The 25750-nt window shown below is 38.0% G+C and overlaps 2 protein-coding genes across 3 annotated transcripts; one reads left to right on the top strand and one right to left on the bottom strand.

Moving 5' to 3' along the window:
- Positions 1–12688: 12688 nt before the first annotated feature.
- zgc:162592 (G-protein coupled receptor) lies at positions 12689–16325 on the top strand. The gene is made up of 2 exons (XM_026377944.1): positions 12689–13612; positions 14898–16325. Exons 1-2 carry the CDS (start codon positions 12811–12813, stop codon positions 15191–15193), a joined length of 1098 nt encoding a protein of 365 aa, XP_026233729.1. The 5' UTR covers positions 12689–12810; the 3' UTR covers positions 15194–16325.
- A 4741-nt stretch (positions 16326–21066) lies between these two features.
- LOC113174186 (cytochrome b5) lies at positions 21067–25750 on the bottom strand. Of its 2 annotated transcripts, none has more exons than XM_026377945.1 (5): positions 25309–25750; positions 24076–24204; positions 23387–23413; positions 23225–23256; positions 21067–22575 (listed from the first exon to the last, which is right to left on the bottom strand). In XM_026377945.1, the coding sequence occupies exons 1-5, from the start codon at positions 25486–25488 to the stop codon at positions 22482–22484; spliced, it is 462 nt and encodes a 153-aa protein (XP_026233730.1). In that variant the 5' UTR covers positions 25489–25750; the 3' UTR covers positions 21067–22481. The 2 variants fall into 2 exon arrangements, with proteins under 2 accessions (XP_026233730.1, XP_026233731.1); XM_026377946.1 differs by having other exon boundaries at positions 21067–22572.

Here is a 25750-nt window from a genome sequence, read left to right as displayed (position 1 = left end):
ATTCTGAAAATGTTGGCATTTTGAATGAAAGCGCTTCTTCATTTTTATTTTAGTTAGTAAATAACAATCAAAAACATAATCAAATCTACTACTTTGTAAATATGTAAACAGACCTAATACTTCAACGTCCCACCAACATAGAAACTACTGTAAAACTTTCTGTGCCAGTTATTTTAGCCTGTTGTTGAGACTCAGTCATATATTGTAGTTAATGTATGATGAAAGCTGTTTTGGCTGAATGCGATGTATTCAAAGCACCATGGACGCTCTACACTCTGCATCACTGCACAGAAGAAACAAACAAAGAGTTTTATCTGCCTGACGATCACACAGTACTTACTCTGTGTTGTACAGCCCATTCTCCTTTTTCTTGTCTCAGTCTGATCAACACATGAATTTAAATGAACACAGACTAACATTTTAGTATAATCTCATGCTCTTTTTGGCTAACACAGCACTGATGAATCACAGGTGTTGGAGAAGGGGAAATGACGGTAAATGGAGGGGATGAAAGAGAGTTGTCAAGTCTGTGACACATGGGATGCAACAGCAGCCAAAAAACACATTTCTCACTCTGTGCCACGGTGTGCCCATATTGAAGTCTCCATTTGATAAAAGTGGTACTGCCAACATCCATATTCATTGTCACCATGGCTGCCGCGTTGTTGCTGTGTTAATGATTCATTAATGGACTCATTGTTGTAATATCAGCCTCTATAAGATCTTTACACTACCAGCACAGACAAAAGACAGACAATAAAAATACTTCAGGATAAAAATGGGAAAGGTGCTGAGCTTCATTCCATGTGTTTTGATTTCTTGATGTGTGAGTGAAATGAAAATATAAAATGAGTGAAGAGCACAAATGGCATTCTGAATAACAGCCAGTTTAATTCTGAGTATTTGTTTTTGACTCCTGTTTATTTGTTCAGTGTATTTTAATAAATGTGCATCATGAGTACAGTATCTAGAATAAATTTAAATACTTTCAATTCATTTAGATTCTGCTACAATTTCTAAACACGGGAACTAATAAATATTGGAAGTAATTAGTGGTGATTCAACACTGATTAATTAACATTTAAATCTATAGTATTGGCCAGGAACTCATTTGTGTGTAAAATTACACACACCAACATCTCTACGACTTCTGTAATTCAGGCGCAATGACCAAAAAAATAATGCACAGGCGTTATCTGACTTCAAAACATATTTTATCTGTGTGTTTCTTCATGCCTTCATCAGAATAGCGCCACTCGTGATGTGCCCCAGTTTTGACTCTTCTTACAGCCTTTTCTGTTGCTCATTGGATGTTGCTAATTTATCCAGGAGAACATTTAAGTCATGAAAATGCTCGAAACAACCAGTTATTTATTTTCTCTACTGGAAATTATTGGGACTTATGCATCTGAAAGTAACACATAATGCCAATGTCTTTGATGTGGCTTCAAAGGATAAAAATGACCTAGAGAGATGTTTGTTGTAGCAACGTCTATTTGTGCAAAGGTGATTTAAGTATGCCTTGAAAAAGTCATCTGAAATGAATCAAACCAGCTCTCTATGCAGTGGAGCTTTGTACTGACAAACGTTGACGACATTTGAACGAACACAAACAAAGACTCTGTAAGTCCTTGAGTGAATGTTTGCCTGGATATCTTTGAGAAAGTTAAAAGAAAAAGTAATTTAACAAGTCTACATCCACACTTTGTACCATGGATGTAGAGAAAAATAGGTTTGAGATGCAAAAATGTTTATTCTGAAAGGTTCTCATGGAATTGTGCACCTATTATCTGATGTTTATTAAGTCTGTCAGGTCAGGTCACTTTTATTTGCACAGCACTTTTCGAACACAATGGCAATTTAAGACGTTTCACATCATATAAAAGCAAGCTGATCAATTTTATAAAATCATATTAAATCAAAATAATGCCACAATAATATCACCTAATGTCAGAGATGAATTTTGTCTCAGTGGGCATTGCACTCTTCATCAACCCCAGCCCTTTGAGCTTGGCATTCATGCAGTCTCCATATACAGTGAAGTGTTTTTTTTTACCAGTGGTTGTGCCAAATGGAAAAATGGAACCTCCCATGTTTTCTGACTCACCCGGGCACAAACACACACAGAACACTCTGTTCTCTCAGCAGGTCAGATGAAGATGTCTTGAACCTTTTGTGCAACTCGGAAAGAAAAGAACATGGTGGTTAAAAAGATAGAGAAGAGAACAATGTCAAAAAGCAGATTGTGTTTGATCAAGAAAAAAATTTATTATTCTGACAAGCTGCTTCAAAGACTGATTGTCTGATTTATTCAATTCAATTATTATTTGTATAGCGCCAAATCACAGCAGAATTCCTCTCAAGGCACTTTGTGTTTAGGGTTTAAGACCTTACAAAATATAACTGTATACAGAATTACATAGAAAACCCAACAACCCCACTTGAGCAGCACTAAAAGACAGTGGAGAGGACAAAAAAACAAAGAAACCTCCGGGCTCAGTGTGGGCGGCCATCTGCCTCGACTGGTTGGGGTGAGTGGAAGGAGAAGAAAGACAAGATCAGCAGGCAACAAAAAACAACAACTACAAGCAGCAAAAACACTGGGCAGGTTGGTATGACCAGTAACTGCATTCTGAAGATATATAGCTCCAAGGCCGAGGATATCTCTGCAGAGGAGTACAGAGAGATTTAATATACATTGCCATGTGCATTACTGTTAACCACACGATGATGGACCAGGGTCATCAGGGTCTTTCCTTTATGATAGAATATGCTGCATTTTATAATGTTTGGATAGCAGGAATCCATTTTCTTATTCTTACACACTACGGCAGTATTTGCCTGGTGGTCGGGGAACAGGACATCAATATGTGAAAAGTAAACAAGCTTCATATGAAGATAAATTCCCAGGAGACTCTTCTTCAAGCACCTGTCCGTGTCTGTCCCTGCTTAGATAAACAGCAATGAATCTAGAAAAGAAAGGGAAGTAGATTGAGGGGGAGGGGAGGAAGGATGTTGAAGGATGTACAGTATGCTCTCCATGAGTGTAGTGTTCTATTAATTGACAATGAGTTTGCAGTGTAACTGATTTAAAATAATTAGGGAAATACCACTGTGGGGTTGACACTTATGGTTTTGAGTGAAATATCTCAAAAGCTGCTGGTTTGCCAGGTTTGACTTTTGACTTTTGATTTCTCTCACACTCGGATGTTTTACTGATCTACAGTATGTACACCTTACCCATGTATAAAACTTGCACATTTGGGGGCGGTAGAGCAGTTGTGTATCAACCCTAAGGTCAGCAGCTCAATTCCCCATTCTTCCACATGTTGAGGTATCCGTGGACAAGACATCAAAATCCCACACAATCATCCACTGCAGCTGTTAGTAAATCAAGTCACTCACATTTTATGAATGACATAAAATCTGTCATTGCCACAATTTTTAATGTGAGTGAATGTAGAGCTCACAAATTACTGTTGTAAAATGAGGGCCAGGTTTTGAACCATGGTTACCAGTAATTCAGACCCTTGTGACCTTTTCTGAAACCTGCAACCCTTTGCTGACTTGAACAGTTCATCTAACAGGTTTATCTTTTCTAAGTAATGGCAACTGGTAATTAACTGCATCCATTCTGCCTTTAGTTACCATGTTACACAAACAGCAATTTATGTTAAATCAAGAAATCCCTGAATTTTTATTGCTGATGACCATTTCTTGTTTTGCAACTCTAGAATTTAAATGTATGCAAATGTGGTGTAGACATCAGTGACATCTTTGCTTTTAAGTCAGTACAGTTTGCAATTTATTAGCTCTGACTGCAGTTGGAGAAAAATCTTTGAAATAATAGGTCCAATGAAGCTGTATTGTCTGACAGACACCGTTTAAGAGTCTTCACTGTGACTAGACCCATACTATCAGGTAATAAAGCAAACAACATTTCTCATTCCGAGCCTACAAATGAAGCCTCTTATCTCACTCTGGTGCTGAAGACTAGGGCTGGCAGATGGGCGTGTTTCTGTTCACTCATTGGTCTTTCAAACATGTTTTTGTTTTCTCTAGCAAGATTTCATCTGTGGCCGCTACAGTACGATTTTCTGATAGCATGGTAAATAACGTGATTTTACCCAACAGACGGATTTAATAAGTGCTCATTATTAAGCTTGACAGCAGTCCCGGAGCTGGAGATAAAAAGTTGACAGTGCATGCATTTCACTGATTCTGCTTTTGATATTTTTATGTGGCCTTCAAAATGCGAGATAAACCTCTCTGTATCTCCCATTTTAACTCACTTTATGTGCAGAGTTGCCTGTGAATTGTTTGTGTCTTTAATTTATGTCTTTATTACATTGAATGTGCAAATTTTAGTTCACTAACACCACTGCGAGGATGTTTTGGCATTGGGAGGCCTTCAAAGCACTTAAGGTTTAAGACCTGGCTTTAGGGTTAAGGTTAAAATCTTTTGTACCCAAAGGATCTTTCTGTGTGTGGCTTTATTCAAGTTGTTCTATAGCATCTCTATTGGGTTGAGGTCTGGGCTCTGACTTGGCCAGTCCTTGTTTTTCTGAAGTCATTCTGTTGCACACTTGCTCCGGTGTTTTGGGTTATTGTCCTGTAGCATCACCCAACTTCTACACAGTTTCAGCTGACATAAAGACATTCTCACATTATCCTAAAATTATTTTTGATATACTTGGAAATTAATCTTTCCCCCAATCATTGCAAGCTGGCCAGACCCTGATGCATCAAAGCAGGCCCAAATCGTGATGTTTCCTCCACCATACTTAATGATTGTGATGATGTTTTCATGATGATATACAGTGACCTTTTATGCTAGATGTAGTGCTGTTGTTCCACTGCTGTGGAGTATCAATGTGCTGTTTGGCAAACTTCAGGCATGCAGCAATGTTCTTTTTAGTAAGCAGCAGCTTCTTTCATGGTGTCCTGCCATAGACACCCTGCTTGGTCAATGTTTTACCTACTGTAGACTTATAAACACAAATGTTAGCCAGTTCCAATGATGCATTCAAATCTCACTCAGGGTTGTTTCTTCACCTCATCATTGAGTGTCATTCTGTCATCATGAAGATGTCAGACTTTAATAATTCATTCAAACATGAATTATTAATTATTTATGAAAATATGACCAAGGGTATACTAGATGAAGATAAAACCACAATATTTGTTAATCTTACTTTTAGTAACCTTTTCAGCTTTCACACTAATTCACACACAAGGACTTATATACTTGTACAATTTGCTCTTGGAGTGGAGTTCGGGGTTAGAGAAGGGCTGGAGTATAGAGACATTTCAGGCTGTAGATAAGTGTTGACCCCATGTATCATATAAAGAGTGATCTCAAGTGTACTTGTATACTTCTACTGTCCAAGTACACAAATGTTTTCACATCACTGACCAAACAACACTGTGCAGATTTCAACCAGCAGTTTTCACAGATACTGTACTATACCAATTCTAGAATTTGTTTCTACAGTTTCCTGTTAGATGGTGTGTTGAGACGCTTTTGATGATGCACTTTAAATCAATTTGACTTCACTTCACTTGATTATAAAAGCCTTCTGTTTTGATTTTCTACCAACTGTGTTCCATCTTAATTTAACAACAGCAGCAAGTCTCTAGGGATGGCAATGTCAGCCGGCCGGTCTGCCACTTTGGTCCTGATTAAAATATCTTCACTGGATGGAGGGCTTTGAAATTTTGTACAAACATTTATGATGGATGTGGCTGTATCCTAAGGAATAGCAAGGCAACTTCATTTATATAGCACAGAGGCAATTTAAAACGCCCTAGGCATAGAAAATGATAGAAACAACAAAAATCTTTGATGATTTGTTCTTTAGTGCCACCCTGAGGTCAAAGTTTAGTTTAGTTTAACTTAATTCCCATCAGCCTGTGCAAACAGAGAGACACTAGCACGGCTATAGAATCCATATTTTAGTGCAGTCTACACTCAAAAACATTAGACTTCATAAATGAATGTGCCTGTACTTAAGTAACTGCTTGAGTATGCTATGAGCTGGAATTCAGAAATAACTAATCATTTAGAAAAAATGGTAATGGCCATTTGTTCTGTTGTTATGGTGGCTGTGAAAGGGCAGCAAAAAAGGCTGCTACTAAACTGCATTTTCTGAGGTAAGTACAGCTGCAGAAGAAAAAAAATATTTCCATACCTGTAAAGGGCAGCCTTTTTCAGGCACAATTTTGGCTCAGTGGCCTCATTGTTATTCACTGCATGTTACTCAGCATCATAGGTTTGACGCACACATAGATGACGTTATATAATAAACATTTCTCTGCACAGTCAACAGGAACCGGCTGATAAAAGAGAAAGACACCAGCTGTGCTTACAGAGAGGGCAATCATAAGTGGGTCTTTGACTAAAGCTAGCCAATCTTGTCATTTATTTTGTGAACTGAGCTGTGAGCTGGTCATATAAGAGGGTATTAAGAAAAAACAGGCATGTACAATTCCCATTTTTTTATCACTTACTGTTTAGATGTGTATGTGATGTGTTTCTGTCCTGTCCTGTCTGACGTCTTGGGTCTTGGGTCTACCATTTCACGAAGGCAGATAGATCGTCATGAATTTCCCCATTCGTATTCAAATATAAAATATGCTGGAGTTGAGGACGGTCACATTTGTTAAAAACTAATTTCAACAGCAGCCCCTAGGTCTTATTTTAGATTTTACTGACACCACTTTTAAATCATAGTCATATTCACACAACAAATTATCATGAAATAATTATTTTTGTGTGAAATGCTCATTTCCTGCTAGGACTAAAGCCTGTATTCAGTATTGAAATTACAAATATACTTTACCATATAGTTATACTGTTTACACCAAGGAACAATAAATTCATTCATGCATCCTCCTTCTTTTTTCCTTCTATTACACTGAGAATGTAAAGTGTTATGGTGTGATGTCCTGTAAGAAAAGCTGGAATACCTTGAAATCTGAACCTGAGAGAATCATTTCAGCCCAATGTCGAACAACTTACTCCATAATAAAGCCGCTGTGCTGCTGACCAGCAAGGCTACTACTAGACTATTGTGTGGCTGTGTGTAAGTTGAAAGAAAGTAAAGGTCAACTCAATGTGTTGAGCTTTTCAGACAGCCACACAGCTTCGAATTTTACAATCTAGTAATATTTAAGATTACTTTACTATAAAGAACATGAAAATTACAGCATCAATTGAACAGGGCTTCAACACATAACAGACATACAGGCCTGAATGTCCTCTAATTTTTTACTTATAAATTCAAACAAGATAGAGGTTATTTTCTATAAATCTCAGAGATTGATGTCTAATCATATTCTTACCCTAGATGACATTGGATGATGGTCTCGAGTAACAGTTCTTTTTGAGTTCTCCTTGGCCAGGATATCTCCTTTACATCTCAAAGTGATGCTGAAAAACTAGTCCATGCATTTGTTACTTCTACTGGACTACTGTAATTCACTATTAATATTATGTCCCAATAACTCCTTAAAAAGCCTCAAGTTAATCTAAAACGCTGCAGCCAGAGTCCTGACTGGAATTAGCAACAGAGATCATATTTCTACTACATTAGCTTCTCTCCATTGGCTCCCTGTAAAATCCAGAATAGAGTTTAAAACACTTCTCCTCACACATAAATCAGTTCATAATCAACCTCCATCTTATCTTAAAGACCTCATAGTTCCAAATGTTCCCAGCACAACACTTTTTTCCAAATGTAGAATGGGAGGCAGAACCCTTTAAATATCAAGCTCCTCTCCTCTCCCAGTTCAGATTCAGGAGGCAGACACCATCTCTACATTAAAACTTTAGAACTTTGCTTTTTTATAAATCTTATAGTTAGAGATGGATCAGGTGACTCTGAACCATCTCTTAGTTATGCTGCTATAGATTAGTCTGCTGGGGGACCTCTACTGATACATTGAGCTCCTCTCTCCTCTCCCCTCCTTTCTCTTGTCCATCCATTCAAATGCTACCATTGAATGTCTTTAACTTGTCTTTTCTCTCTCCTGTAGTTGTGTTCCCTCCTCTCCCTCTCTCTGTTCTCCTCTGCCGGTATCCTCAGCCTTGGAGCTGTATATCTCCAGAGTGCAGTTACTGGTCATACCGACCTGCCCAGTGTTTCTGCTTCTTGTTATTGTTGTTTTTTTGTTGCCTGCTGTTCTTTTCTCTCTCCTCTTTCCACTCACTTCAACCGAGGCAGATGACCGCCCACCTGAGCCTGGTTCTGCTGCAGGTTTCTTCCTGTAAAGGGAGTTTTTCCTCTCCATTGTTGCCTAGTGCTGCTCAAGTGGGGTTGTTGGGTTTTCTATATAAATTTTGTATACATTTATATTTTGTAAGGTCTTACACCATAAACACTGTAAAGTGCTTTGAGATGACAATTAAAATTAAATTATGTGAGTTACACTTTCATTCATTCATTAATACACAGGCAGCTGACATCTGTCATGTTTCAATGCTCAATGCACAGTCATACTTTTTCTAGGATACCTGTTAAAAAATGTTGACTCCTGTTTCATCAACTACAGTGAGGCACATTAGTTGAATTCAATGCCAGTTCTCTGAAATGCACTGATCTTCGATGATCACTGATGCTTAATACCCAGGCTCTTTTAAATGAGAGGGGAATGGCTCTTATGCAAGGCTGAAATTCTAGCCTCACTGTAGGTATTTTTGTACAAGGGAGAGAAGCAGAGGCACTATGACATACAAATATTGTGTAACAGGGTCAATATGTGCTGCTTAAATTACCCAGGATGTTTTTTTAGGAATGTGGAGCACAAGATTGCTATCTTTTTGTCAACACACACCATTTACGAATACAAAATATTTATCTGCAAAGCCCGGAAATGAGCTTGTGTTAATTGACTGAACTTAATCAATAAACTGTCACACTGTTGCTTCTGTCTCACCTCCAGTATCTTTTTTTCCAGTTGTCCGTGAAACACAAAGGAAAATTATTTTCTTTGTGTTCATTCATTCATTCATTCATTCTGTCTCCATTATTAGCATAAATATTAAATATTATTAAATATTGTGTTGAAGTCACAAGAACGGAAGAATTACACAGCAGCCGAACAATGTTGCTACTGTTTGTGTGCAATTGTTCAAATTTGAATATGGTTCATTTTAATATATGTGTGATTCGGATTATGTATAAGCAGTTTGTTTGCACTTTGCACACTGCATGGGATGGTCGTTGTTGTGCGAGTCCACTCTGGTGTGTCAGCACGAAGAGGGCGCCTCTTAGACACTGCTTTAATAACTTCCAACATGCCAGGTTTGTTTTGTCTGTGCTGGCAGAGCCCTGTTATCAGTTAGTCAGACTGTGAAGACAAACATCAAGTTTTCACACAATCATCCGTCAAACCTCACTGCTATACTAGCTCTCCTAAACATCATGCATCAACCCTGGAATTAGATAGTGTTTCTGCCTACACTGACACTGACACTGACACACACACACACACACACACACACACACACACACACACACACACAAGCACAGACAGATCAAATCAATTGCTACCTTCCTCCACATCAGGAAATGCTGTAGAGTAGGCGTCAAATGGAGGAGTCCACCCACTCACAGGATATTCAATTGCAAGCATGTATGAATTTATCCTCGCTCTATCTCACGTATTTCGCACTTTGCATGGGATCAACATGCATCTTTAGGTAAGTACTGCGTGTGTGTGGTATGATGGGTGTGTGTGTGTGCACCCACACATATAGACCCAACATAGAAACACATACAAACATTCACTCTCTGTTACATAAAAAACATTTTATGTTTTACGGCCACATAGACATACTCTTAAAAGGAGCTGGATTTATGAATGAACATAGAGGATACGGAAATGACTCTTTCTGTTTCTTGAAAAAATGTCCATTAGGTTTCTCTTTACATTTATCCCAAATATTACAGGATTTACATGAGTTGACAAACCACATGAGATGTCAGTTCTGTAGTGTCATGAGGACAAGCAGCAAATATTTTACAGCTGATGAAGTAAAACTGGAATGTTTTTGTGAAGCAATAAATAGCATCGGCAGCAGTGAGAAGTATTTAGGTACTTGTACTCAGTGTACTTAAGTATAATTATCAGGTACTCATACAGATTGAGATTATTAATACAAATAAGTGTAGACTAACTACCTGGAGGTACAGTGTATAAATGAGTTGAAATGAGTTTAATCTTTACCAGCTGCGACACTGAAGTTATGTGCATAACATGAGTGCTTACTATGGTAAATTATATTCAGAATTCAGTACTATCTATCAGTACTAGTTATTATAGTGTATTTTTGTTCTAGTATGTTTTTCAATATATGACTTCCACTTGGACCCAAATGAAACATAGGTTGCCATAAACCATTGGTGTCCTAGTCTAGTGTCCACATCCTTACTAAACGAGACAGAATCAGGTGAGGAACCTGCAATTAACTGTAAAATGAACATGAAGGTAAATAACTGGGGGAAGGGGACTGAGAATACTAGAGTCCATCTCCTCCAGGCCTAACGTTAAACATCACAGATAGAAATCTGCTCATTAGGACAACACGAACACACACATATCAGAAGCAGATCGCTGTCTGGGGGATCCTGTAGAAGCAGCATGCAGATGCTGTCTGTCTTAAGGCTATTTACACTATATTTATAGTCTAGTATCTGTATATACTGTACACTATTTTAAAATATTAACATTATTAGCAACAGATTTTTAGGAAAGAGTGAATATTAGTGAGTTTGATGCTGTTGAAAGGCCATTATGGGGTCTCTACCTGAAATCTACATTGCAAACATATTTTTTCATGGATCTAAAGGTTTTCTGCACAATATTTGGTGAGATCCATGCTAAGACATGCCTCATCATGTATCATTTCTACAAAGAACTGTGTACATTTCAAGGCAGGACAGTAAAGCACTCTAAGAATTAATAATCTGTGTGCCAGGGGATGTAGGAAAGTGGGTGACTGTGTGTTGGTATGTGCTGTTTAATGGACTGACTGTCACACAGAGGAATACCTTTCAAACAGATGGTTACCTGAGTGGGAAAGGTCAGTGACGATCTTTCCTGACCTTTTCTTTGCCCTTGTGTCATGTCGTTTTTTGAAAGTGGGAAGTCAGCAGCAACCACTCAACAGTGCAGACAAAAACACTTCAGCGCATCACTGGAACAGGATGTGGAGGAAAGTCTAACACTGATGGTGTGTGATGGTCGTGGAAATTGGACCATGACTGTTTGTGAGATGTCAGGCTGACAGAGCATCTATCTACAGCATGTATCTGTGGGACCTTTTTAGTAATGATGAATTGGTGACTGACTTGTTTCTGGTGATGAAACCGGCAAAGGTGGTGTGGCCTGCAAACTTGGAGCTTGATGGAACGGGTAGTTGTGATTACAGTGAGGAATTATTTTTATACTACAATCTTTCTGCAATATGAATAATTCATGAGAGATAATGGATACATGTAATCTTTAATAGTATGTACGACAGAGGTCATACATTACACTTACGTGGCACCTATATTAGTTCCAGTTGGTGAAACAAGCCTTCTGGATGCAATAAAAGCCCTGCAGGTCTGAAACTGTCTTGCTAATTTTAATGGTTTGGAATTTATAAAGTGATAAAGAAAGCACATAGGTCCTGCAGTATGTACCTTTTAGACAATATTTTCTATTTTTTGTTCCCAGTCTCTACAGTATGAGAGGTGAGTTAGAAAATCCACAACTCAAATGTAATCTAGTTTAGGCCAACTTTCTTCATTCTGACTTAATATCTGAATAAGTCAAGTGTGTATCTTCCAGGTTGCTATATTTTAGTGCCACTTTGTGTTCTCATGGACAGCATTTTCTTGCTGAGCTGCAGCAGATGGCTACGTCCTTGTAATCATATGAAGGTCGGCTGTAAAGCCAATAGTAAACCTATGAATCACAGGACAAAGCTATACCACTTAGACTGCTGAAACCTCATATCAGCTTCAACTGAACTGAAGAATGTCTTTTTGCACAGAACATTTTGTCCCCTCTCTTAAAGCGTAGCTGCATTAGGAGCGGATCATTTCATGGCCAGTAGACCAATGTGGAGAACAAGTGATTGTTAATGTGATTTTTGTAGTGTATTAAGAGAATTTTCAAATATAGAGGCCTTTAAAACTCACAATGTGTCCAAACACAATGCACATATAACTTCAATTTAATTCAATTCAATTCAGTTTTATTTGTATAGCGCCAATTCACTACAGAAGTTATCTCAAGGCACTTTACAGTGCAAGGTTTAAGACCTTACAGAGAATAGTTATACAAAAAAAAAAATTATTCATCACTGTATGAATATATTTTAAACAACTGTATTAACGTATAAACTCTTAACAATACAATTTTGGAGCTTGTGCATTAAAGTCTGAAAGGGAGGATGAAGTTTATTTCACTTTTTTCATTCGGGACTGATTTTAAATTGATGTTCAGACGGATTATTAGAGTCTTCACTTTCCCTACACCCAACTGAAAAAAGTGCAAATGCAAACCTTGTAAATATAAAGTCGAATTAGTCCGTTTATATTAGTCATTAGTCATGCATGCATTATTTTATTTTAAGTTTTTTTTTTTTTGCTGTAGTGGTTCCGCCCAGTACTAATTCCTGCAGGTGTGTTGCTCATTGTTGAGGCAGAGGGAAAAATGCTACGTGCCACATTTTCCTCATACTTCTGCTAACGTGAACTGTCTTGGCCTCACACCACTTATGAATTGCTCGTACTTATGCCATTGTGAAAAAGAAAAATGTATCCAACAATGAACTTTTCCACTTCTGACGACTCCAACCTGTCAAGTGTTGACCTTCAGAGGCTGCAGGAGCTGACTCACCGGTCCATCAAAGTAAGCATCATAATCGTTTTGGGCGTGATGATCACTTTGGGAAATATTGCAGTTCTCCTGGTTATTACTTCCTCCGTGGCTGGTTGGTCCAGAAACTCCCGGTACTTTCTGCTCTCTCTCACTGCTGCAGACTCTGCTTTTGGACTGCTGGTCATGCCCTTGAACCTCTGGGTGAGTCTGCTAAAGGACTACACTGAGGGGCCAGATGCTCTTTGTCATGTCGTGGCCTTTTGCAATGCCACAGTTTACTCCACCTGCATGTACACCCTGGCCACGATAAGCCTGGAGAGGTACATTGCAGTGTTTTACCCACTGCAGTATTCATTTCTGATGACAAGGAAAAGGACCCTGCTCCTCATCGCCTTTGCTTGGTGCTTCCCCCCCTTTTTACTGTCGCCGATATCATTCCCAGATGGCATTATCGAGGTGCATTTCTCCACTGCATCGCTGGTCTGTAATCCATCCTACTCTACAAACGTTGGCTACTCCCTTAGCTTGACGTGTATCATATTTTTCCCTTGCTCCATCATCATGACCTACGCAAACCTGAGAGTGTGGTGCGCTGCAAAGAGACAGAGACTGAAACTGCGCAAATACGACTATGCGCGTCGCAACAGACACAATGTGGCATCCAGAGTTCTTGTACCTGTAATGGCAGCCTACTACACCTGTTGGACACCGTGCATGGCAGCTATGATCTACAATGGTAAGAAATACTGTGCTTTGAGAGATGACTAAGACACGAAATGATCAGGTGATTGATAGCGATTCTATTGGCAAATGGATGAAATTGTGGTGGATTTATTTATCTAGCATCATGGCAAAAGTTCAAATTTACCACTCTCTGGCTTTTCTGTAGACCTTTAAACAAATATCTGAACTTGGTAATGAAGACAAAAGTCTGCAATTTATGATCCTACCCTACAACAAAAACTCCACCTGCAAAGAGGAATTACCTTTTCCAAAACTTTAAAGTGCATGCCCCATACTAAGAATGGAGAAAATTAGAAAACAGTGAAGCAAATGCATCCTGTTGATGTCTAGACTAGCTGGCACCAACTGAGGAATACTGGATATGAAAGCTGTTCTTGCAACCCAGTTCACCTTACAGAGATGTAAGAAGTGCAAGAGAATCACACAGTGTTTATTTAGACATATGTAGAAAGGTAGGTAGTCTTGAATATTATTATTTATCCTCAATCTGTGATGGATATGGGGGGGAAGTAATTCATAGTTTAGCCAGGGCTTTGTTGATATTACAGTCATTATTTATTTTATTTATTTATATGTGTGTGTGTGTGTGTGTGTGTGTGTGTGTGTGTGTGTGTGTGTGTGTGTGTTTAAGGTTTCTGGTTTCAAATTCAAAACAAGAACTTGAACATCTAAGATTCATTTACCTCTTTGAGTTGTCCACCTTCTACAAATCCCTCCATCAATTTCAACTGGGACTGTAGTGAGAGAACTAGCTGTCAAAGTTATTTTTGTAATTCTGGGCATGAATATACTGATTCAAGGCCAGTTTTATGACTCAGACCTTTTTTGACTTTTTCTCATTTACCCCAACCATGTGCTGTCTTGGAGTAATCAAGACGGAAAGTGGAGTCACAGCTGAATATTTTTAGAAATGAAGACCTTTTCCAAAGGGGCCTGTAATTCATCTGATATGGATGAAAATCCCTGCAGAATGAAGATGACAGCCTTAACTTAAACTTCAAAGTGTGCTGCTGTCCGAATGCTAGTGAGCCTCACTGTAGAGTGGTTGCTTCCAGTTGAAGATCTAGACTATAAATGTTCAGTTGATGGCTTCATGTCATTGCTTTAAGGTAAAGGCTAACATGGCATTTTACACCCATGCATCTATGATTGTGACCATACAACAATAATAACAAAAGGTCGACTACTGTACTAATTTGGAAGCTGCTTGAAATTATTGCTGTTTCCATGCTAAGGGTACTTTCCTTACTTCGGTGCACATGTTTTCTGTCTCACAGCAATCTCCGGAAGTAGTGTACCAGAGTGGATTGAGTTTGTGGTGGTTTGGCTGCCAACCTCAAATGGTTTCCTCAACTGCATCTTTTACTTCTGGATAAACCGAAGCTTCCGCAGGAAATTCCACCTTGTCCTTCAGAGGCTGGCTCTGGCCATCTGCCCCGAACTCGCTGATACCATCGAGTGCTGCCGGGCTTCAAAGACACAGTTTGTGTCAGCTATTCCGGATAATAACAACACTGTCCATGAGCGCTCTTCCAGTGTATCCTCCACCTGTACCCTTTTGTCCATGGCTTAAGACCTCTGCACTTGGACAGCACTTCTGGCATGGTAAAAGACATGGCCAATTATTTATATGTCCCCATCTAAAGTATCAAGAGCAATAAATAGGATAATGGTTTACATGGGTCACATGATACGAAGGTTATGATGGTTTTATCCATTTTCAGTCTAAAGTAGTGCGACTGGAACACAGTCAGTTAATTTATAACTTATTGGATTTTTGTTTTACCTAAGTACACAGTTGCTCGTATTTGATTTACAGTCAGAGACGGCTTCTTAAACCACATTTTTAGTTATTTTATAGTTAGCCATCAACCGTATCCATGACCCACAAATGCCTACCATTATTCTGCATACAGCTATATAATCGGTCTTTTAATGGTGTCAGCGTATTCAGACTTGCTTAGGTCAGTATGTTTCAATTCAAATATTTGAGGTTAGTTCATCAAAAGGAGCTGATATTTAGACTTCTATTCAAATGAGGCATTTGTGAATTAATGTCACTTTACTATTACAAACACTTTGAAGGATTGAGGCCATCTACTGCTTCTTAAATTTAAACAGTGCATCGAAGACCTTGGCATATAACAGCTGGAAGAAGTTAACCTTCAAGTCACAGCATTTCAGTGTGAAACGAGAAAAGTAATTAAGCAGCTACACTGTGGAAAGGTCACCATATTTGGTTGACAAGAGATAACTTGGGGAAACTTCTGAGGCTGTGGTTGTTTATTTTAGGATATTAAGTCCATGATCTTCCCCCCGAGTATCTTACAGTATGTTTTCGACTTGGTAATTCCCATGCCATCTGTCTGAATAGAGGTTAGTGTCATGGTGAAAGTAAAGTTATAATTAAATGAATCAAGTGTAATTTTCTGAAAAACTGAATTTAGAACCTTTTTATGCACATTATTTTAGCAATTGTTTGGTGTCAAGATAATTAAAGGTTGTGTCCCACAGACCTAAATAAGAAATTAAATTGAAATATGTTGAGCATCAGATAATGTCTGTCTCTAAATTATATAAGGAGCTTGACTGACTTAATAATGACCTTTGTACATATACATTTTGTTGTTTCTAAATTACTAATATTATAAAAGAAGTCAAATGTAATAGTGTATTGGTTTCTGGGTGATTTATGAAATAAAGCATTACGCCTTAATTAGTCTTCCTTGAGTCTCAATTTGATATTTACAAGTGTTATTAAAAGCATCACATTATTAAATTTTACAGCTGTAATCAGGTCAAAGTCAATGTAATTTTACATTTAGTCATTTGGCAGAAGCTTTTATCCAAACCAATTTACCAGTAAGGCACTAGACAAGCAAAATATCTAAGCCAAGAAGAAGAACACAAAAGTGAAGTGCTCTAGGAAGAACTGTTGCTGTTTCATGATGTGTAAATGCAGGAGATTTAAGTGCAGCAAAAGTTGTGGAAGAGTTCTGTTTTCAGAGTGAGGTGTGCAGAGGTGGGTAGATCGCTCCACCATCACGGGAACACTGAGCTGAAAAGTTTTGCCTGGGATCTTGTGAGGTGAGGTGAGGTGAGGTGAGGGGACCGCAACATTGTTCACTGTCAGAGCCCAGTGGATGGGAGGGATTGTAGACCAGGATGAGGGAGTTCAGGTAGGCCGGTGCTGTTGAGTTGACCACTTTGTAGGAAAAGGTCAGGGCTTTGAACCTGATGTGGGCAGCTACAGGAAGCCAGTGCAGAGATCTGAAAAGTGGTGTAACGTGTTCTTTTTTGCTGATCAAAAATAAGACGTGCTGCTACATTTTGAATCATCTGATTATCATTCAATAGCGGTGGCTGTGGATAGTGTAGTGGTAACATTGTCACCCCCCAATGTAGGAGCCTGGGGCTTGAATCCCAGTTGTGACCTTCCTCCATTAGGGGTCCTCAGACAAGACCTTTGTACACCTTCTCCGTCTGCCTTTGTGTTACTAAGTTACCTACTTAGTAACTTTGGATAAAAATGCCTTTCTCTCATTTGAGTAGGGATGTCAGAGAGATGTGTGTTGGTACAGTGGAGTCATCCAGTGGAAAGGACCGGAAGAGCTGTGTGTCATCAGCATAGCTAAGATAGAAATGCAACTGGATATTAGGAACCTAGAGATGTAGTATAGATTTTAAAAAGTAGAGGACCAAGAAGCAGGTCCTCCAGCACGCCAATGGAGAGGCAGTGAGAGTTAGAAACTTGCCCCTGCCAAGATGCATTGAATATTCGTCCAGACAAGACTCAAACCACGCTTCCACTGTACCCGCTGCATTGATGCCGAATTCAGAGAGTGGAGACAGGAGGCTGCAGACAGATCAAGTATAGACTGGTACAATTCCTTTTCTGCTGGTTCTGCATGTTTCTGCATACAGCATTATTAAATATCAAAACTGAACAGTGTATTCTAAGTAGTAGAACCTGAGACTCAAAGTTGTTCTGACACGGTTGCAGCATGAGCTGCTCAGCCTGATAAATAACAACACCGTGTGCTTTCCTTCCAGTGATGTCACTGCTTTAATGCACTGTGAATAAGTATCCAAAAACCAGGGTCCAGGACTACATTAGAACTGCAGAGTTCCTCAACAGTAGGAGACGCTATTGTCCAGTTGTTGTTTTTGTGTGTGTGTCTTATTAAATTATTTTATTTTCACTTCTGGAAATGGAAGTGGAGAGCTCACTTCCTGGCATTTAATCGGTGCATTGCTTCCTCTAGTGTATAGAAATTTAATTCAAGGTTTTTCACTGAATATAGAATTTCCTATGCAGCATCCATGCTGTTTTATAGTCGACTGTGTGTGTCTGTATGATAGAACATTTTTCAGTAGCATTACAAATATTTCTTCATTTATTATTGTAGTTTTTATTGTAATTATTTATTATTAGGGTTATCCAGGCTTCCAAAAGGTTTTTGGGTTTTGATATGTGATAAATGCTTCAGATAAAATGTATGTTTTGTCATGTTATTGAGCATTATACATCAGTTGGCAACAACATTAAAATCAGCAGGTGGTTTTTATGTTGTGGCTGCTCAGTGAGTCATAAACACTTTGCTTATTTGCCTTCAGTATTTTATATCTGATGAATTGTCTGAAGATGAATAATTTGTACCGGATTATGCTAATTAGTACCTACCAGTGTCATGTTAGATAACATTGAGCCTGAGGTATGGAGAAAGAGGACATTATTAAAAACAATCAGAAGATGAGAGCACATGGGAAGTGATGTAATGATATGTGGTTTCTGAATAAGCAGGTTTTTTGACATAGGGCCATGTAAAGTACATGAAGCTTTTCATTGTCAGGGGTGCAGACTCTGAAACATGACTTGCCAGGAAATATTATTAGACTTAATTTTTTGAGTGAATTTAATGCAGGTTGTGGGTCTACATCGTTTTGGAAAACACAAAGTTGGGAATGTTTTTATTGAGAGTGTTTTAGTGAACCTTTTAGTCAGCTGTCAAAGCTGCAAATCCACTTGGGATTCTCTCTGTAGACAGAAGAATTGACATTGGTTTTCTGTATGCAGGTGTATCTTTGCTATTACTGTGACCCCTACGTGCCTGAAAACAAAAAAGGAATTAGACTTTTACATTATTCCACGTAAAATAAACGCTGAATATTCATTCCACATGCAAGCGACCATTTCGAGTAACTCAAACCACTTGTCAGAGATCATGTTTATTCCTGCAGCATCCATAAGTGTTTTTCCAGCCTTTCCGATTTTTGCAGAGCAGCTCTCCCAGGACACTGGAGTGTTGTGTATTAACAGCCTCAGATCTCCTTGAGAAAGACTACTGGTAGAAATGACAGGCAATCCAGTCATGGGGAATGAGGTCTATCTGAAGGCTTCAGGTATTCCCACAGATAAAATGTGCTGTCTCATTAGCTTTTTATTCTGTCGGCTTCCACAACATCAAGGCTGATATGGCTGTAAAATGTGGCTGTAACACTTGAATCAATATCTAAGAAAAGTGTCGCTGTGATAAAAAATTGTCAACCTGTTGTTGTGTACAGAGATTCTGAACTAGTGCAAATCTGTTTCATACAGAGTGGAGTTTACAGTCTTTAGTCTTTAACAGCATTTTAAATTATCTTTATCACACTATCACAGTAACACTGTTGCAGGTTGTTGATTTTCACCATTGCATAATATCTTTCCCACCACATGTGACAGCATTGTGTTTATTGTTAGTCCAGGCACATGAAAACCTGGAGATATACACTGCTGAATTCTGAGATGAATTTATTATAGTGCGAGCAGAAGTCAGATTATTAATTTTAACATAGATGTTCCCAGTTTCTGGTATAGGCCAAATGAAAGTGCATGCATGCCGTTAACATCTTTAGGCTGTAGTGCCACCTTGTGTTTAAACTACATATGACATGGTGAAAACAACCACTTTTTAAACACAGGTACTTATAATTTCTGACTGGTCATTGTACTATTAAAAAGAATGAATTGATGCGATTTATATTTTTGAGTGTGGGCACATGCGTTTATGTTTGCATGCAGTGTTTCTCCATGTTGTTTGCTAAAACTGTGCTGTTCATATACATTCAACAAACTCTGTACACATAGTAAAGGTATTAGTGGAGTGTTATACAGATCAACCAAAATGTTTTATTTAAAGAATTCAAGAGTTCAGTTTTTCTAACTAGTGATTATCTGGTTGTTGATATGTCCCAACTGATTAAAAAAAAGGCATGAATCAATGGGTGTTGATTTGTGCTTTTTCTGGTTTGCTGGTCATGGGCACTCTGCGCTGTGAGAGCTCTTGTGGAGGTTGCAGATGGAAAGGCTTTAATTTCAATCACTGCTTCCTGCTCCTCTCCACAGGAAAAGTAGCTGAGGCGAGCAGGCATATGCAGGACTCAAGTATTATTCACTTTGTGCTGGTACTGCACTGTGAAATGGTTACCTAAGAAAAAACAAATTAGAGTGTGAGTGTACAACTGCATTATCAGCTACCTTAATACAACTTAACCATAAATCACGACTACATTTTTTAAAATGATATAAGTATAATATTATTCACTCATTTTGCTTAGTGTGTTGGCTACCACTACATTAAATTAGTGTTAAGTGTTAGGGTTTTAACAGCTTTTTTAAAGGAGCTCATGACCTTCTGTCATCCAAGTATGAATGAGCAACCATCTCAGCTGCTGCAGCCAAGAGCAGGATAACAGAGTGGAATTAACTGTTCCATTTTTATATCCATATTTCTTTCAAATTAGCACAATACGCCATGACATTCATTACTGTGTTCATGGATTTTTTAACGAAAAGGAGAACTATATAGTGGTGGGTGTTTGTCAATACAGAGAATTGACCATTTCTCTCGTTAATGTCTGAGATTAATATGGGAGCTGTGTGGTGACCATACAAGGCTGTGACAATAGAAAAGCATCTCCATTGACTATAGTGACTCATTTTACGACTAAGTGGTGACTGTGTGAGTGGAGCTGTCTTCTGGCTGCTTCCATTAAAGGTGTTAGTCGAAGGAGGTCTCCAGACTGCTCCATAACAGCACTTGTTGCCTCAACCACCCTGTGCTTGTGTTAGTCATTTTTAAACTGGTGACTGACCCAAGTGGTAATAGAGGTCGGACATTTGGCTTCAAAAGAGCCCATTGTACAGGTAGATAAAGAGCAGGTGTTAATTCATGGTAACATTTTGATTTACTGGTTAGATGTTTTGTTGACACTAACCTCATTCTACAACCATCTGTCATTATTTATCTATTTTGAGCAAATTAACTAGTTTTAAACCAGGCACTATAAACAAAAAAAGACAGCTAACTACACATCACATAAACAGCATAAGTTTACTGTTTATAGACTGCATACAATTTAATCACACTTATATTATTGTAGTATAATAACAACTAGTCACACTTCCTGAAATTTCACTTTATTCAGAGACTTAACAACAGGAAACAACAGTTGACATGTAAAAAGATGGCAAATATAGTATATCTTTGAAGTCAACCAACTAAATTTGGACATCTGTAAGTAATATTGTAATCACATGCAAAAATAGCAGCAAGTCATATTGAGAAACTTCGAACACGTGTGATGTGACAAACAGATTTCAAATTGTTTCGGTCTTTGTCGTTTTAAAATGTGTTTTCCCCAAAATTATTATTATTATTATTAAATACAATTCTTGATAATATGCAATTAACTAAGTGATCACAGAAATGCTACGCAAAGCTTAACCCTATAGCAAAACATATTTAACACTACCAAAAATGAACAGCAGCCTAAAGACAACTTACAATTATCAACAAGCACAAACCAAACTTCAGGCAGTGAAAATCAACCCCTCTAGTGATTGTTAATTGTACTGTTCACCTAAAACATACAATTAAGATGCATTAAAATTAAAAAAGGTGTGAAAAAGCATTGTCTGAATAACAAATGGCATAGTGAGGAACAATGAAATTAAAAAACAATGAAATTTGCTTCTTTCCAGGCTATTCACTCATCTGGGTAATAAAATATTGTTTTATTACATAGTACATGAATTAAATTCATCTATGAGCTAGGTGTTTTGAACATTTACACATATTCCTGAAAACAGAGCTGTAAAAAAGGACGAGAAGACAATATCTTAAATAATCACTGATAGAACATAATTCACCACTATTTTCAATATGGAACAGATTTGTTGCTGAATTTACACAACTGAAAAGGTTCTGCATTTACAACCAATGCAAAAAGGCATTGCTTAACATGAGAACTGTGCATTAGGGAGTGAATAGAACAATGTTGTGATTATAACTGAGACTTTGGAAATTGTTTACATTTCTCTCTTTATTAAAACTAAATGCATCGGCAGGTTCAATTCAGGGTAAAAAATAGAACGGTCACTGAACTGTTGCCCCAAATTTATCACCATTCTGCAGATTAACATCCCCTCCAACATTTTCATTTTGTCTGTGTAATAATGGTGCATATTTACCAGGCTGTATTGCAACCTTTCTTAGAGTGGGAAACTGCATTTGACCCAGTAACTGAACTGAGCCAAATGCATCTGAAGGTTTAAGTAAAATACATTAATCTATATTAATGACAACAGGCATAGTGACAATGACACATGCAAAGAAACTGAAGGCAGACAATTTAATAAAGTCTCTGCCCAACTGTGTATTTGGTGTGTTCTATTTAGAAGGACAAGGACAAGTACATCAAACTGCTTTTCTTGTTGCAGACACTCAGAATTGTGTGCGTTCGGCGTGAGGAGGTTTTGGTCAAACATTTCAAGGCCTCCAGATGAAAAGAATGAGATGAAAACAGAATGCCAGCACTCAAGAGGACTTGTATTCAAACATGTAGTAGCGATACATGATCCCAATAACGGCTGCAGCGACGGCAGGAATCAACCATGTGGTCCAGGTGCTGCTGGAAAAATTAAACAGTTTTTAAGCCAGAGCAATTAAAACTGACTAAATAAATGAGAAAGGCAGCAATAATCAGATTTTAAATGACAAAGAGCTGCAAATAATCAATGATTGCTTCCAGCAAGATTTTTTTATATTGCAGATGAACCCCAATGTGCAACAAACAGTCAGTGAATTTAAATGCACTTAACTAGGTTACAGTCGGCTTTCTCAAGTAAGATAAGTTTTTAACTGTCATCTAAACGAGAAACCTGGTTTCCACAATTGGGGCAAGGAGTTAAAGAAATGTAACTTCTCCACATAGATTTCTACTAGAGAATGGTTTACTCCACACGACATATATGCATAACCAGGTTTCTAATCAGCTTTTCAAAACAGTGTATGTCGGAAAGGCTGCCCACATTCTCAACTCTACTAGTTTCAGCAGAGAGAAACGTCTAGATGATAGGAGAGGAAAGGCGATGCTGCCTTGAAAAGGTGCTCAATAGAGCAAAGTCACATTTCACTGCACGTTTCTTTCATTCAGACAGTTTACGCCGTGTCTGTCTGTGTGTGTGTGTCACAGTACCATCCTTCACTTCTCCAAATACTGTACACGTATAAAAAAAAAAACAAAAAAAAAAGATGATTCATGAATCATGATTACTAACCTGGATTCTCCTGAATCTGTAGCTTGTACCTCCTGTATCAGAAAAAAAACACAGTAAGATTTTCCCACAAACCAAAAACTTTAACATCTTTGTGAATTTTATCCCAGTGACTTCTTGTGTGCAGTTGCGACAATTCCAGATAAACAAGACAGCATAGCTTACCTTAGCCTTGTCCTTTTTTCTGTCATCCTACAAAGGAATTCAATGAATCACTGTTAGTTCATGTAACTGCTGACAGAAATCATGTTTTCTGTCAAGCATATTATAAACAAGCCAAACAACCAAAGCTGATCAGAACTCAGATGTATTGATATCAATAAAGGTCTGTACATAGTCTGAGTCTGTCTCGTGTTATCAGCCTCCACTGAAACTCCACTGGTTGCCCAGGTAACCTGCGTGTAAAGCTGATGTTTTACAATCCAGCAAAAAAATATTATTAGAATAAGAAACTGTAGAAAGACTAGAAATAATTTCCAAATATATAAAAAATGAAGGGTACAGTGTAAATAAGTGCAGGAATTATTATGACATTTTACTAAATGAGTATGACGATTTTTAGCAGAATTGATGCTTTCCCAATTGATGCAGAATATCGTGCTCACATGACAAATTTGTCTAACTAATGAGTTATAGTTCAGTAGATTATCTCTCCTCTAATTTTTGTACCATCCCATTCTGTTATTCCCAACACCTGTGCAACAAATGGTGTCTTTGTTCTTCAACAAGACCTGGTGACCCCAATTAATTACAATGTTTGATTAGGTTACATTTAAGAATAATGAATACTTTTAAGTTTAACTTCTATATTTCCCAGAGGGATTCTGGCATTAACAAAGAGATTTTCTTCTTACCATGTGCAGCTCCCCAATGTAATACTGCTGGAGCATCTCCCTGGCATCTGTAGAATGACCCACATCCTCAAAGCTTTCTGTGGCATCTGCACCTGCCTGTTCCAACAGAACCTCCTCACCTCCCGGATGCTAAACAGTCAACATATACAGTTAATGTCTATGGTTGTTTAAAAGCTACAATTTGCAACTTAAGCCAGCACAAACATGTACATGAACACATATATATATATATATATATATAATCTATCTATATATAGATATAGTAGAATATATTATATATATACTATATATATTTTTTTATTCTGCAAGAAAGTAACGAGGTATATTTACTCAAGTACTGTATTTGTGCAATATTAAAGGATAATTCTTATTTATGCTACTATGGGAACATTTCTTTTACTAAAAATGTTACTTTGCAGGCTGATTTTTCAGCATAGAAAATACAATGTATTGTTGAGTAATGATGTTTGTTCTGTTTACTTATCAGGTGATGGAGAATTTCTAAAAAGCATAGTGAGTGAGACTAAATATTTCTTCATGCTCTGGGATTTCACTTTTACTTATCTTAAACTTTCTTCCTATGATTGTAGATAGACTAAGTGTTTATGTCTTTCTACCTTGTGTATGTTAAAATATTTTTCTACTTCCAGCTTATAAACTCCTCCAGGTGACGTCACAGGTCTGCCAAGATTACAGTCTGTAACATGAGCTGCCGGATGACGTCATCACCTTCTGGAGGTTTTCTAGCTTGAAGCAAAACGATATTTCACCACAGAGACGACAGTGTTTAAGTTTAATACAAGAACCTCTTGGACTTGAGCCATAGGGAGAGAATTTTAAGTCTTTATAAAGTTGCCCTTTAGCTAACTTTCAAATGGCTCAACTTAGCTAGCTTAGTGGCTTGCTAATGTTGGCTAATAAATACAGTTGCTAGAAGTTTTGCCAGTTTAGCAAAAAAGTAAAATTGGTTAAATATCGATTGATATAACTACTTTAATCTCGTAACTCGGGTTAAGTTGAGACCATAACTAAATACCGGAAGCCTAAACGCCTGAGAGCGTCGCTGTTCAACAGCTTAAATGAGGTTTACACCTCAACACATGACACACGCTTTGTTCTTCCAGCACCTTATCCAAAAAAAAAGTAAACAGACTTAAAGCTAGAGCAAAACTTAAGTGATACCATGATTCATGCTTACTTAGTTGCTATTAGCTAGTAGAAAGTGGCACTTACCTCTTCAAGGAAGCGTGAGATGTCGTATACTTTATCGTGGATGATAAGCCATGTGTCATTGCTCATATTGTGTACTCTTATTTCTTCTAACGTATAATATTTACTGTCTATTGTTTCGCCACTTCCCTCAGCATTACTGTTACTAGCAGATCTACTGTCTGCATTCATTTCCTCGCCCATTCCAACGTTATTACGACTAAGCCTCTGTATCGACTGAGCAGCTAGCTAACGTTAGCTTCTGTTAGCCACGTTTGGATATAACGCTTGCAAAGTGTGGATCAATTTCCAAAGTCTTTGAATAAGGCAATGCGTGCGCAAAATCTCCTAATGACCCTGCACAGAAGCGCTTATTAAGACCACTAAAAAGCCAAACCTATGTTGTGTTATGAAATGAAAAAACACCCTAACCCGGCACATCAGCAGACATGTGAAACAGACCAAT

This window comes from Anabas testudineus, chromosome 3 (genome assembly GCF_900324465.2).
Source record: "Anabas testudineus chromosome 3, fAnaTes1.2, whole genome shotgun sequence".
NCBI classification, from domain to species: Eukaryota; Metazoa; Chordata; class Actinopteri; order Anabantiformes; family Anabantidae; genus Anabas; species Anabas testudineus.
Note: the sequence above shows the minus strand (reverse complement) of the source record. Positions and strands in the feature narration are given on the sequence as shown.